The sequence below is a fragment of the Polypterus senegalus genome, chromosome 7 (genome assembly GCF_016835505.1).
Source record: "Polypterus senegalus isolate Bchr_013 chromosome 7, ASM1683550v1, whole genome shotgun sequence".
NCBI lineage: Eukaryota > Metazoa > Chordata > Cladistia > Polypteriformes > Polypteridae > Polypterus > Polypterus senegalus.
In genome coordinates, this window is record NC_053160.1 from 45,719,894 (window position 1) to 45,736,040 (window position 16,147).

General features: G+C 36.1%; 1 protein-coding gene across 1 annotated transcript in view; it reads right to left on the reverse strand.

The window, feature by feature from the left end:
- The window catches only part of gc (GC vitamin D binding protein), a 149,659-nt gene that overhangs the window by 20,246 nt on the left and 113,266 nt on the right, over window positions 1-16,147 (reverse strand). The window contains exons 9-11 of the mRNA XM_039758572.1: window positions 9,787-9,919; window positions 9,266-9,363; window positions 888-1,020 (exon numbers count right to left, since the gene is read on the reverse strand). Of these exons, the coding sequence (XP_039614506.1) occupies window positions 888-1,020; window positions 9,266-9,363; window positions 9,787-9,919 (364 nt within the window). The remainder of the gene's footprint in view (window positions 1-887; window positions 1,021-9,265; window positions 9,364-9,786; window positions 9,920-16,147) is intronic.

Below are 16,147 nucleotides of genomic sequence, written 5' to 3' on the forward strand. Positions count from 1 at the left end.
CCAAAAAATGGAGGCATTCCTTCAGGCAGTATTCATGCAAAAGCTTTTAAACACCTATTTCCAGGTATTGTTGTATATTGTGGTGAACTACACTTTGGGTACAAAACAATAAGTGAATGTACAATCCACAGCCAGTGTTACACAAAAAACGAACAGGTGCGGCTCTGTGTTCCCTGTATGGTTTCAAGTGTACATGCTGTAATTTGTTCATAATAGCTTCAGCTATCACACACATAAAGGCTCTGTAGATTTAGTTTGACTAGATAAACTGCTTACTGTGCTTTGTGAGAAAATTTGGATCAAACCAGAACATACAGAAGAGAATGCATATTTTAGCTTCTCTTGGAATTTCATAAGAGAGTGTGATGGCTATTGCTAGAGAAAAGAAAATGTAGACTGATCAGGATGAACAGGATGAAAGATCAATGGGCTTCCTTTATGAATAATTATAAATGGTAAATATTTACATTATGATTTGCATCATTTATTCTTTGTAAAAATTCAGTTTAAATAACTTTATTACCAAACTGTATAGCTGTCCATTCACACTGCTATTTGTAATTAGAAATATGATCAGGGAGCTGAGGGAAGGTATGAGAAGCACTTTTCTAGGCACTTTAGAAAATGATGAAGATGAAGAGCAGGGGGACATGTATACAGCGGGGTCTTGCATACTGATTCAATTACTCCCTCTGTAGTGTCTTGTATGCACAGTATCTCCATTTATAGGCTCTAGGGAGCAGTGAAGTTTAATAAAATTAAAAGCATAACAAATATCTCTTTGAACGCAAAATGTGCTGAAAGTAATTTAAAGATACCTAAATGTATTTCTGCTTTTATTGCAGTAATCATTCTCTTAAAAACTAACTACTTCTTTATCATCTCACCAACTCTTGACATCTAAGTCGTGGTGCTGTATAAAAGCAGCAAGTTGCAGCAAAATCTTCTTGTAGTTGAGCCACTCGATTAATTTCTTCTGGTGGGGAGGTAGGCATCTTTTCTTGCAGATGTTTACGATTTCTACACAAGAAAGCAAAATACAATTCAGTGCACTAATTCAGGTCAGGTTTATTATGCTGTAGCAGCTCAATTCATATGTATTAGATTTCTTCTGAGTAGTGTGTTCGGTATATCAATATTGTGAACAGCAATGAAAGTGTGTTTGGTTAAAAAAATAATAAATTTGCCCTTGACCTTACAGTCTGTTCTTTTTCAAATGTTTTTAGCCCACGAGAGCAGTATCTGATCAAAATTAAAAATGCATGTGGTACAGCATGTCTGGGGTCCAAGGCTGATCAGAGCAAATGCGACAGATTTCATGATTGTATGTGTCTGGGTGAAAAGACATGTGGCAACAGAGTGCAGAATGGGGGAAGTTATTGATTGCTCATTCACATGTGTGAGCTCGATCAGTGAAGCCATCCCTCATTAATACTCCATGGATAATTTCAAGCACCTACACTGACAAGGGTATAAAAAAGTGGGAGTGGGAAATAATGAAAAAGAAAGAAAAGGGAAAAAAGAAAGATTGAGGAAAAGATGGGAGAGAGCAGCATTGAGTGGTCAGGCCAGTGCAGGTGAAAGGAGGAAAAGTGGTCATGGATACCCCACAGTAGAGTGACAGGAATGGTCCACCAGGGTCAGATCAACCCTGCTGAGCAGTTTGGAGCAGGAGTGATCATGAGGTCCGGTGTCCTGTGGAGACCAATAGAGGTGGCACATAGAAGGGAGCTGGGCTCAGTATGTCATTAAAGAAGTGGCTGGGAAGGGAGTCGAATTGTGGACCACATTTGCTGGTGTCTCAGCCCTGCTGAGAAGACATTTATGGGTGATAGAGAGAGAAAAGAGAGAAGTGAGTAATGGTGACAAGACAGAAGAAAGAAGATTCTGAATATGATTTTATTCCTAGTTTTAAATGTGCTTATTTATTGTATTTTAACTTCCTCAAAGCACCACTGTTTTATAGATAATTATTTTTTGAATATTTTTGATTGCACCACACTTTTGTACCCTGTATGTTATGAATAACCTTGCACTTTTGCACTTTGCACCATTTTATTGTGTCCTCACTTTCCCTAGTCCACCACTGGTTATGAACTGCTGATGCTCTTATGAACTGGTGTTGAACAAGGCTCCGGGCATGGAGCATCACAAGGTGCAAGCAACTTTTATTAGGGCGCGTATATCAAGTATAACTGTAAATAGTAAAAGCAATATTTACACGTGTAGAAATGTCCATACTTTTTACTCTGCACATTAATAACTGATTCTTCCAAAAATGTAAAGGTTATGTGGATGAATCCTCCATATATTTCTGAAAACTCACGTTTTTCTATATTTGGATAATGTAACAATAAATGTCAGAACATGATCAATAAATTCACCAACTGTTATAGAGAAAGGAACGTCATAACAGCCATTCTGGGGTCTAAACTATGAGAAGTCTTCATAAATAGTTCAGATTAAACAAATAAATAGAAATATCACTATTAACTATTTTTAAACTACTGTGCCTATAAAGAAATCCTCTTGGAAGATTTCACATTTTATTGTTGTTGAATAAAAGTGGATTTGTATTTTTTTGTTAATGCTGAAGAACATACAAAAGACTTTTTAAATTTCAAAATGAAAACACATATCTGCAAAGTGATCTAAATTAATGACAAATATAAAACACAAAATATGTGCTTGAATACGTAATCACCCAGTATAGTAAGATGAGATAGGGGTCTGTGGTGGTGTGCTGATTTTAATTAAAAACAGAGTGCTCAGGCAGGCATAGGTGCATATGGCAGTGTGGACAAGTGGCCCTGGGGTGTTGATGGGGGAATGGCAGAGCACGCTTTCGTGTACAGATGCCTGCAATTCAGCCAACTCCCTCAGTAGCACTCAGGACTGCATGATTAGGCACCTATGCCTGAGCAGACAGAGGGGTTGGAACACGAAAATGGAAAAGAACAAGAAGAGAAGGAAACATCAGGATCTTCGCAAAGCCATGAGGTGGATGCAGGTGGTTGGGATTGTGGCCCTGAGGTTAGTGAGCAGATGGTGCTTAAGGGGCTGGGTTGCTTCTGCTGAGTGATTAAGAAGCAGGAGCAAACAACCATTCCAAGTGTGCTCCAGCCGAAGGCCATGAAAGATATCTACAAAGATCTACGTAAGTGTAGGATGACAGAACATTCAAGAAATGTTGAACACATACCTAAAAGACAAACTTTTTTCATGTTTTAGTACTAACAACAAAATATTGACATTGAGTGTATGATGTGTGAAGACTGAAGTCCAACTATCAAATTAGCACTTTTACAAAAGGTACAAATATAACATAGCTGTGACTGGTAAAGCATTCAATCAACATTTGGTATATGTGCAATCTCTCTAGTCTCAACCACTGTATTTTGTAACTCCCTCAGAGTTATCAAAGGTGTCTTGGTGGTCTCCCTTACTAGTCTTTTTGTTGCACAATCACTCAGTTTTTGTGAATGGAATGCTCTAGAAAGATTTACAGCTGCGCCATACTATTTCCATTTCTTAGTGATTGATTTAACTGGATTCCAAGGAATATTCAGTGACTTGGCCTTGCCTTGTGCTTTTCAATCACCTTTTTCATGGAGTTGCTTGGAACGTTCTTTCATCTTCATTGTGTAGTTTAGCCACAATACCAACTCATCAAAGCTAGACCTTCGACATAAGGTGCATTCATACTATAATTAGTTTAAATCCCTTGACTAAAGAACACGTGACTCCATTTAACTCACTTCTAAAACCAAATAGCTGCACCAGTGATAATTTAAGTTTAAAGGGAACAAAACATAAGTGGCCCTTTATTTTGTTTCATATTTGTAATTAATTTAGACCACTTTTCAGAGATATTTTTCACTTTGTCATTAAAGAGTCTTTTTCTGTTGACCAGTGTCAAAAAGCCTAATTAAATCCACTGTGATTCTGAATTTTGAAACAATAAAATAAGAAAACTTCTAAAGGACGGAAAACTTTTTATAGGCACTATTGTGCTACATTCAAGCAGCTGGCTCATTTGCAAAATTCTAAACGGTTTGCCCTGCTGTAAAAACATTTAGATTTTTCTGCTGGTTACAGTGAAGTGACCATTTAATGCCTACTGGATTTGTTATTACTAATGAAGGGCATTATGTGCACTTCTGTGATTATACTGAAATATCATTAACTTAAAAAATGCATCCCACACATAAACACACACACAATTACTTAAGAAAGAAGAAATACATTCTGTATGCATGCCAACCAGTGTGCATAAACAAATAGTATGAGCATAGAAACCATGACATTACAAGAAAAATGTTCATGTTTAAATAGCTTGATTGGTCCAAATAACCAGGGGCCTCATGCATAACGCCGTGCGTAGAACTCACACTATAACATGACGTAAGCACAAAAGCTGAAATGTGCTTATGCACAGAAAAATACAGATGCAGGAATTTGTGCGTTCGCCAGCTTCCGCGTTCTTCCGCTACATAAATCCCAGTCAGCGTGAAAAGTAACGATTGTGCACGCGCTTGCTGTCTTGCCCCAACTCCTCCCAGAATTACGCCTCTTTGAATATGCAAATCAATATAAATAGCCCTTAAGCTCAGAGTTCTGTGAAAAGACAATGACAAAAGCAAGAGGGAAAATGGAAGAATTTCAGAGAATACCAAGTGGAGGCAAGGAAAAAAGTACTATTTGTTGGTTTAAACAGTGGTATAAACAACAAAAGGAAGCTGATCAAGTGACATAGCATGTCGGGGAAACTCGAAAGCTCAAGTTCACAAAGTCGCACAGTGCCAGAAATAAAAAAGAAGTTGTCAGATATCAAAGTCACCGTGAAAAGACGAGTTATAGCCCACTGTCTGAGTGTCATATGAAAACTTATTAGGGTACAGAAAAAAAAAAAGGCACACAGTGGGGAAAAAGCACGAAATGTCAACTTCAATCTCGAAATTTCCACTTTAATCACGTAGTTTATTTTGTCATTAAAGTAGAACATCATAAACTTCATCTTAAAATCGTTTAATTAACTAGTTTCTCAAATCACATCGTAAGTAAAGTAGCACGTTAAATGCTTTGTTTTGTATGTGTTCTTCTATGTGCTCTATGTGTGTGAATCACTAGTGCTTCTTAAACCGGCTTTTTCTACCTCCGACAGGACACAGAATCCATTACATTCGTGATATTACAGCTCTCTGAATAACTAAAATACTGAGATGTATACGTGATATCATTTTCATGATGATGGGAGTTAAAGCACGTTATTAAACATGGGAACATGGTGGCCCAGTGATTGTGCGTGACCTTCGATGAAATAATTTATTGCAGCAGTACTCTAGGCTCGTGGCGGTCCTGGGCAAAGGAAGAATCGGTGGCTCCTTCACCCGTTTTATATATTTCTTCTTTCTGTTTTATATTCAATATATATTGGTGTGGTGGCCCCTGGGATTTGGCGGCCCTGTGCAGGTGCACAGTTTGCACATGCCTAAGGCTGCCCTTGCAGTACTGTCTCTTTCAAACGTACTAACCTCCAATTCCTGTCCTTCCTTTTCCTTCTCCAAGTAACCGATCGCCACATAATCAGCGCTGTAATGGACGTTAAGCCATCTGTAAGCTTATAACGCCGATTCTTCAAAACTTTTAAGGAACACTGAAATATCTTCATAGTACAGGTTTAATTATTCTATCCTTCACACCAGTCCCAGTGAAGCATACAGTGCGAGGCAGGAACAATTGTGAGCGGAGCGCCAGATCCTTGCTAGCGTAGCAACACCGTGTCCTTTAATTATTAACAATATAGATTATTTAAATTAAAGTTAAAGTTTTATCTGTATAATATAATAAACATATTTTGCTGCATTTCATCTTAAAAATGATATCGTCATCATATGTAAATACACTCTTTATAAAGTGGCTCAGGTTGTGCAATATTATAACTGTACTGCAAGTTTACAGTGAGGTAACTGTACTAATAAGTACTAACAGTTCTACAAGGAGGAGTTGATGGCCTGATTGAGTGCGTTTAGAGTTCTTGGGTTGAAACTGTTTCGGAACTGCGAGGTCCGTACAGGAAAGTGTTGAAGTGTTTGTCATATGAGAAGCAGTTCAAATAGGAAGCATGGCTGAGGCAGCATGTGCTTGATGCTGTACACCGATAATTCCCTTTCCGATCAGCTTTTCCGAGTGGTGCAGTGAGAGTAATATGGAAAAAGATGATCCGCTGTGGCAAACCCTAACGGGAGCAGCTGAAAGAAGAAAAAGAAAGTGCACTGAGAGTAACAACGCTAAAGCAGCTATGGTATTTAGAATAGTTTGACCATTCCGTGGGCCATTATATCGTTACAGGTTAATTACAATCAGATGCATTAAACTAATAAACAGTATGCGGTTAATTTCAGTGTATTTATAAAGCTGCATCAGGGAAAGAAAGGATAACCACACAGGAACAGTAGCACTGCTTTGACGCTGGGTGCCGCCAGTCTGCAAAACCAAGGTATTATACATCACGATTTGAATGTGGAAATGTTCTTACGCAACATTTCTGAGCATACGCACCGTTTATAAATGAGACCCCAGGTAATCCTGAACAATAGCAAAAAAATCACCTTAGCATAAATTAATTACTGTCTTTGCACATGTAAGTTCACACAATGCTGCAGCCTAAACTAATTTTAAGAAGGTTTGCAAAAAAGGTTAAAAAAAGTCTATGGTAGTGGGCATTGGGTGTTAATGTAGAAGGACAGCATGAGCTGAAATTTATTTTTAATTAATGTAATGCACAAAATGATCAAACACGAGATTTTTCCATTGCTTTATTTCAGAGCTAATTTCAAATATTTCTTTTCAAAATTAAATCAAGACAAACTCAACACCTCACCCATACCCAAATCAGGCAATGATGAATATACAGTGCACAACATCAGACAGATACTTTTGTATATTTAGACATCAAAGTGATTAAGCAGAGGACAGATGTGTTTATTTAGATGGGTGTTACTGAATTTTTGGAAGTTTGTGAAAAAGCTTTGGACTGTGCTACTGTAGGATAAATATAAGTATATGGATGTGACTGGTATAGATGGATGCCTAGAAAGCATGAGCCTGGAGAGAAACATACTCTGGTTTTATTATAACTTTTACAGTTATTGTTAAAATATATCTGTTTTGAGTAGTACTGTAAACTAAAAAGAGATGTCTTTCACCAATATTTGCTGTTATTAGACAAATTCTCTGAGAGAGTGCCCCTCTTCAAAAGCATATATTCTATTTACTGCTGATGTTTTATGCTTCTCCACATGTGCAGGAATAAACAGGGCTTGACTTCCACTGCTGACCCTCTCAACGTTGATTCCTTGGCACCTCGTAGCAAAAATTTGTTATGGTGGATGGGATGGATTATGGTGTTTCTGGTTGAGTAAAATAACTCTGTGGACAATCAATATAGTATAGGATGTCCTAAAAGATTTTTTTTTTTTTACATTAGATTACCCCCGCAAATGTTACTCCAAATAATTCTATTTAAAGATTGCAAATCCAACACTCTCTGACAAATAAGCAAATATTCTTTCCCAAAATGATGTGAATGTGGTACATTCCCCAAAATATTTAATCTAGCAAGACATGTGCTTAAAGACACAGTTTGGATCTTGTTCTGGATAGATGTTAAGGAACATAAATTAAGATTGGTGCATGGTATGTACAATTTTTAGTTGCGTTACACCACGTTTGCACAAATTAATGACAAATGTGTTTTGTTGATGACCAAATTTCATGACTTGAAAGTTACCATTTCCATTATTAATTAAATTATCTCCGGGTGCACTCCTTGAAATACTGTTTGTATTCATTATAAAATAAAAAAAATAAAAAACTAGATTTTATATTTCTGCCATTGATACTAGTAAAAGATTATTAAAGTTTGACAAAGTTCTTTAGAAATAAAGTGTCTGATTTCTACTATGATACAGTGATGAAGAAAAGAATAATGTCTCAAATACAGATGTAGAAATCTCTTAAAAGTCCAACAGATTATGGTCCTTGATAAAATTTAAGATTATTAAGGTAGTTTTAGATGTTGTAGTACAAGTTGTTCCCAAACTATCTAAAGCAAAGCTCAATATACAATTAATATTTCCTGCCAGTAAACACTTATAGAAGCACATATTGGGACTCTGTCATGAAATGTTATCATCAACATTTGGCAAATATATTAAAATTAGTTTAGTTTTGTTCATTTTCCCATCACCATCACAAAACACCTTCCAAAGTCCATTATATGAAGGGAACTGCTTTATGAATCAAAATTCTAATTTTTCTGAAAGTCCTACCATAGTCAAGAGTTAGCCCATGCAGTCCCTTTTCAGTCTAAGTTGGTCATTACTATTTAAATGGATTACCTGCAGAAATACTAAATCTGATTTTGAAAATGTGAGCTTTGAAAGACCTTTTTATACTTAAGTTCATGACTTAGACCTTTAACATTAGATGTTAGAAAATTTCATGAATCATTAATATTATATAGGGTTTGTATTTTAGAATTCCTTCTTTAAAATTGAGGAAGAAAAATAACATTTCTTTAGATCTTTTAACTTCAATGAAATCCAAAACTTTGTCTTTCCCTTAGGAATTTAGTAAAACATTTAAGCTGCCAAGCCCTGGAGCCAGCAATGTCTTAGAATGCATCTAAGAAGTGTGAGCATAGAGACAGCCCTCTTGTCTCCCCAAATGAGGCTATCATCAAACAGTTCAGAGTCCTACACTTCTAACATGTATTCCCATATAATGTCATTTTTATGCAAAGTATGTTATGATTTTATGTAATTTGTATTGAATATTTATGAAATTCCAGCTGTAGTTCAACACATTCCATTTGAATTAATGCTCTTTCTTAAAGAGCAGCCTTGCTTATGTAGTTGTATATAAATGGGTGTTTAGCAGACTGGTATATTAAGTTTCCATTTAGTAGGGCCAATATAATATGAATTTGCGGTGGCAGGTACAATGTAAAAAAAGGAATTGACTGACTGATTGTGTCAGAAAAATAAAAATTGTTATTTAAACTGGCCATATTATTCAATAGCAAAAAGAAATGGCCTTCTCAAAAGTAACATCAAGGCTGCCGTAATTTTTTAGACAGGTTTTTGCTTTGTTTCATTATTCAGTAGTTCCCATCTCTGTCAAAAGACTCTGAGAAAAAGTTAAATGCCATGCTATACAACTTTTTTTTTCCTATTTAAGTTTCACTTAAACATGAACTTACTTTTGTTTGAAAGGAATAAAATCCATTTTGTGATAACTTTCACATATTCCACCAAGCTTTGTGCTAAAAGTCTCCATCTCTTCTTTGATTTGAGATTTCTGAAATAATGGAATGGTTTTAATTAAGTCAGTGAAAAAAATAAACATAATAATGGCAAAATTTGTTAATTACATAAGGCTTGTATGACTTTAATAGAGGTTCATGACACACATTTAATGATTTTCCTTTACTGCTGAAAAATTATTTTTTCAATTGATCATCTTGGGTTATTAAAATCTAATCATTAAAAAACACCAAGATGCAAGATGAACATTAAAAAGCTATTGATGTCATCTCAATCTGCTGTGAAAAGTGGTTTGAAATTATGTGCATTGTTCATTTTTGAACTCTATGCCAATTTATGGTTTCCTCTAATTTATTATGTAAAGAACAAGCAGGCTGAAAGTGACAATGAGAGCTTGTTATCATTTTCATTTCAGTACTTATTGTCACTGTGAAGTACCACACAATTTTTTTTTTACCGCTTTAGTCAAGCAAATATTTGGATCCGCCTCCTTGCAGCATGAGGTGACCATCTTATTGAATCCATCAAACACTGGGGCAAGTATTACAGATGACAAATGCTGGTGTCTTTTTCCAAATTCAAAGAGATACCTTGAAAAATAAAGAAAGGAATAGTTGATTTATTCCTAACCATCTACTGAACTCAACTACAGAATTTGTGTACTCATGTCAAATAAACAAGCTGGAATGAACAATATTTATTTTTGTATATGGGACATAGTTATAAGTGTTGCATAGCCCAGAACAGCTTAGAGGTCAGGAAAGAACTATACACTACATAACAGATACAATATTGTATTGCATCCATTTTCTATGTACCTGCAGTATTTTGCTACTTTAGTTTACAAGTCCATAATTGTCAGTTGAAACATGCAGCATCCTTATTCCAAAAACGACTGTGAACTATTACACAGTATTTTTGTAATATGGAATAGTAGTCACATCTGATATTTGGAATACCTTGTAAAGAGTCTTGTTGATTTTCAGCATTGCCACTAGAGTGCAGCATTTACCACCTATTATAAATCATCCCTGTTGATTCAATATTTGAATACACAGTACACACAAGTGTGTTTGTGAAGATATAATCGTTTAAAAATACTACGTGTGTGGATTTTGCATGGTCAAAAATATGCGTCTACTAAAGAATTTAGTCAGAATGATGCAAACTGTGCTAGCTTTGACACACATTAGGTTAATATGATGCATTTCAAAGGATTGAGCCCATGAGAAACAAAATTATCTTTGAAACATTATACATTTTTTTCTATTAAAGTGTTGTAATGGACAAAAAAGACTTTAGTGGTTTATTATTGTTCAGTGCAATTAGCATTAGCTTAAAGGCCCTTATTTCAAAAGTAATGAAATGAGAGAAAAAGGCTTTCTCATTTTTGATTATTCTAGATGCCCTCCACAATTGATGAAAAATGCATTGTTAGTTATCTCAGTCCGCGACCTTGCTCAGGATTAAGTGGGCTTAGAAAGTCATATGATATGAGATGGTTTTGATATAGGTTGTATATGCTAGGAAGGCTTTCTAGCACTTTACAGTACTAAACACTATTACATTATGTCACTTGAAAAATTAGTATTTTAGCTTTTATTTTAGACCTGTTTAAAATATTGTATGAATAATTCTCAGAAGTTTTTTTTGCCTCCTATTAAGCCCAATTGGATAAAGCAGGTTTGAGAATATTACTTTATGCTTAGTTATGTCTCATTACACAAACCACTACAAGGTTAAGTCCATCCATGCATTTACTGAAGTTCGCATTCTTAATTTTAGGGACACAGAGAATTGAGAGCCATTTTGGCAGAATCATTAAGAAAACACAATCTAATCCTAGTTGAATCACACTGGGCTCACACACATGTCCACACTTATTCAGAACAGGTCAATTTAGAGTTGACAACTAATGTTTTGTATTGTATTGACCCCCTACTTTTGACACCTACTGCACGCCCAACCTACCTGGAAAGGGGTCTCTCTTTGAACTGCCTTTCCCGAGGTTTCTTCCATTTTTCCCTACAAGGTTTTTATTGGGAGTTTTTCCTTGTCTTCTCAGAGAGTCAAGGCTGGGGGGCTGTCAAAAGGCAGGGCCTGTTAAAGCCCATTGCGGCACTTCCTGTGTGATTTTGGGCTATACAAAAATAAACTGTATTGTATTGTATTGTATTGTTTCTGCTTAAATAGCATATAAGAATGGTAAAGGTTTGGCAGAGATAAAGTTGGTAACAGAGTGGTACACAGGGCCACCAAGGGCTGTATTGAACGTCAGAAACATGCAGTGACGGATTGAGCATTCCTTAACACTACAATTACCAAAGCTTACAAAAAAACTCTCCCTTCACACCTCTCCGTCAGTGTTTTTTGTGTTGTAAATGTGTTGAGAAGCACTAGTAGCAAAGCAGCCTGCTATCCCATCCCCCCAGCAAGAAAGAAAGGGCAGAAAGTTCTCTCAGCTCAAGTCTGTTTACCTGCCTGTGAGTTGCTTAGAGTTATATAGGGTAAATAATATATCGTTATTTGGAACACATGCATTTCATGTGTGTTCCGTGTCTACAACAATCTATGTAAACACATCATTAAAACAGATATGTTTTTCACGTTTAGTAATAATTGACAAAATGTAAACATGAAGTGTATAATGTGTGAAGCCTGAAGTCCAAATATCAAATAAACACTTTCACAAATGGTACAAGTATAACAAAACAAGTGCCCTTTTAGTCAAGAATATAACTGCAGAAAAAGAACTCGCATTAGGGTGCGACATTGACACACCTTTAATACAACTGCTTTGGTGGCGCATCAGTAAGAACTGCTGACTGGTAATCAAAACATTGCAGATTCTACCTCGGATGCCTCTGTTTTGAGTAGTGAGCTACTCTTAATCTCTTTATTATACAATAAAAACATACATTTGAGTTGAGTCTGTAACAGCTGGTGTAAATTTATGGTACTTGTAAAGGTTAGCATTTTTTTTTAATCAGTTATATTCTCCCAGTCACGTTCACACTCCCCCTGATCTGGCACTGCTGTTTTCACATAAAGACGTGTTATAACAGAGGGGAACTCAGGTGAGGACAAGGGTTCTATATGCTCACAAAGTACAGTGAAGGCAAGAGTGCGATGGCAGCTTCCACCTGCGGCTATCAGTATGCGAGTGACTGTCCACGCTAGTGTTTAGATCTGGACGGTGTATGTGCCCAAAAAAGAAGTCTGAATGCATTCTTGTACCATTGCTCGCGTACTGAAGTGTCAGCATACACTTTACGTGGCATTACACATGTATTTTTTGAGCATGGCCGTGTCGATAAAACACAGAAAACTCTGCAGTCTACTTGTGACTTTATGCTGTAGGAAGATAAGTAAATAAATCAAGGTAAATAGGTAAATAAAACTCGATCTGGCTATACTGCATATCTAATGCTTTGAGGACTTGGTGACTGTAGAATAGGAATCACATCTAATTCTGAGGACTGTCATTGTATTCATTTAAAGATAAGGTTGAAATGTGAGATGTGCAAAGGCTCACTGGTGGGGAGAAAGTGAATCTTCAGATCAAAGTGACAGAGATGAGACAAAATGAATTTGATGTTATAGGATAGTGATAAAAAAAGCAGACACCAGCCCATATAGCTGACACAGCAGAGTGAGAATGATGCCTGTCATTAGTCAATACTCCTACACAATCTCTTTATTGAACATTTTTCAAGGATCTAATATATCTTCATTAAAGTTGATTTCCTTTTTTGAAACATAATAATAAAACACACAACTAAAAGCCTTTACAGAAGGATAAGTCCTTCAGTTTGAATATACCATGCATCTTTAATTTATAAAAAGATAAATTATAATACTTTTTTATAAGTTTAAAAGAATTGCAAACAGAAGAACACATTAAATCAATGTAACTTGTTAATCTTAAAAAGGGTAGCAGGGAAGACATTTCTGAGGATTTTCTCTGTATATTAACAAGATGCCAATGTTGTTTCAGTAAGCAAAATATAATACAACAGCAATATTAAAAATCAAATCTCATAAAATATTTTCCTTAATTGTAGACTAATTATTTTTTTCTGTAAGCACTGCACTAAAATATTTTCATGTAATAATTTAGTCACATTAAAATGGCCAAGAATACACAGTGCCTAAAAATAACATGAATATACAGTGGGCTCAAAAAGCATTCAGACCCCTTCACTATCTGCACACTTTATTGTGTTGTAGATTTCGATTTTGAATGGATCATCTTGCCATTTTTGCCCATCAGTCTACACTCAAAACCCATAATGACAAATTGAAAACATAATTACTGAAAAGTTGATTTATTCAAAATCAAAAAATGAAATCTTTCATTCATATGGGTATTCAGGCCCTTAATTCAGTATTTTGTAGAAGTCCGTGTGGCAGTAATTACAGATTCATGTCTTCTTGGGGCCTCATGTATAATGTAGTTCATAGAATTAACAGTAAAACATGGCTTACGGACAAAACTGGAAATATGTGTTTAATAACTGGAGCAAATTTTCTTCAAGGACCTCTGTGTATTTTGGCTGCATTCATCATTCTCTAATTTTGACCAGTCTTTTCTGTCCCTGCCATTAAAATGCACCCCTATGGCATAGTGCTGCCTCGTCCATGCTTTACCAACGAGTTTTGTCCAAAGAGTTCAACAGGATCTTCAGTTTATCTTCTACCTTAGCAGAGGATTTCTGAAGCTCTGTTCAAGTGACCATTGGTTTCTTGGTCACCTCCTTGACCAAGGGCCTTCTTTCCCGATTACTCAATTTGGTCGAATGGTCAACTCTAAGAAGAGTCCTGGTGGTTCCAGACTTTTTAATTACACAATTATTGACACCACTGTGCACTTAGGAAAACTCAAAACGTTAGAAATGTTTTTATACTTTTAACCTGATCAATGCCTCATCCCAGTTTTATCATAGAATTCTATAGAGAGTTCCTTGTACATCATGGCTTAGTTTTTCTCCTAACATGCAGTAAATGTAAAACTACAGTATTTCCAAACAATTCAATTTTCCACAAGTGGTCTCCAATCAAGTTCTAGACACATCTGATAGATAATTTAAGCAAAGAATATGCAATTGAACGTTTTTGAAAATGTGTTTTTACTTTGTCATTATGGGTTATTGAATGTAAATTGATGGACAACAGTGGCAAATCTGTCCATTTAAAATCAAATCTACAACATAATAAATTGTCCAGAAAGAGAAGAGGTCTGAATACTTTCTGAAACTATAGTATTTCTTCTGTTTTTTATAATATTTAAAGTGATCTTGCCATATTCTGTAAAGGGGCAGAAGATTGGTGGGATTGTGTTTTTGTTTTGTACTCAACCTCCTACATCCAATAGATATACATGTTAAGTTTGTATGAGTGAATGTGTGTACTGTATGTAAATGATGGGTTATGTCCTGACTGGTTCTGGGCTGTAACTGACCCTGTAATAGAATGAATGTTTGGAAGTTTGTAATGTAGAGGATATAATTCTCATTATTTTTGTTTCTTATGAAGGTATTGTACTGTACACATCAGTTTCAACATAAACCCCTTGGGTGATGGGATCTCTGCATATATTATACATTTTTATGCCAGTAATATTCAGTGTTACAATAAAACTCATCATCTCACATCCTGTAGGTAGGTAGAAATGTCAGAAATATGCCAGTAGCTGCAGTGAATGCAATCATTTGGTTATTGTGTATAATAGAGATAAAACATTAAATAAGCCAGCAGATAAGGTAGCAGGGGCAGATTGACAGGTACACCCAATGACCAGCTGGTGCGGCTGTGTCGCTGACAGATGATGTACTGTACCGAATTAATAAAACAAGTAAAGTTTTGTGGTTGCTGTATTCATTATTTAAATGTGTTAATTGTTAAAAACATTGTAATGTCCTTTTCCAGGCAGGAGAAATAAACTACATGAATGCGTGGCTGTGGAAAACAAAAGGGGTTTATTGCTCTTCTCTTTTAACTGAACACTCAAAAGAACAGAAAAAAAACAAACAAACAAAAAAATATTTACAGTTCTTCAATTGTTTCGGCCATGGGAGACACCTTCACTTTACACACTTTTCCTCAAGCCTCCTGGTTTAGAGACACATCAGCCCACTGGACCTTCACGTGTTGCAGTCAAAAACAACACACACACACACACCCCACTGAGCTCGTGGCCTGTTCCCCTTTTTTGGCAGCCCAAACTTCCTGCTTAATTCTCACCCGTTGCATCATTGTTGCTGCTTTAATTGAGAGGGGTACATGGGGCTCCTCTGTGCCCCAATCCGCAGCACTCTGAAAAGCATTATTTGCTATGCCTTTGAGACACCCTGTCTCATGGTGGTTTGCCAGATTATTACAATGTAGTAGTAATGTGCCTCTTGTCAGCTGGTGCACACCTTAACAACCACATGAAAGACACAGAATGTATTATTGTTTTTTCTGTTTGATTCTTTAAGGGGGCATTTACCTGTAAAATGCAACAAAATGACCAAAATATTTTGTGCATAAAATTGGATTTCTGTTGATAATAATGAAGTGGAGGTGGGGCCTCATCTGTTAAATGAGACAAGTATCTCTTTATTGTTGCTGCGTTGACATTCCACATTTGCATATGTAGGTGGCTGGGTAGAAAAGTACTCAGTCATCTTCACATGCTCCTCTGCAACTTTATTATTTTTATCTATTTGAAATCAATTATGTTAGGTAGAATGCCTAGAAGGGGCTGGGCGATCTCGTGGCCTGGAACCCCTGCAGATTTTGTTTTTTTCTCCAGCTGTCTGGAGTTTTTTTTTTTG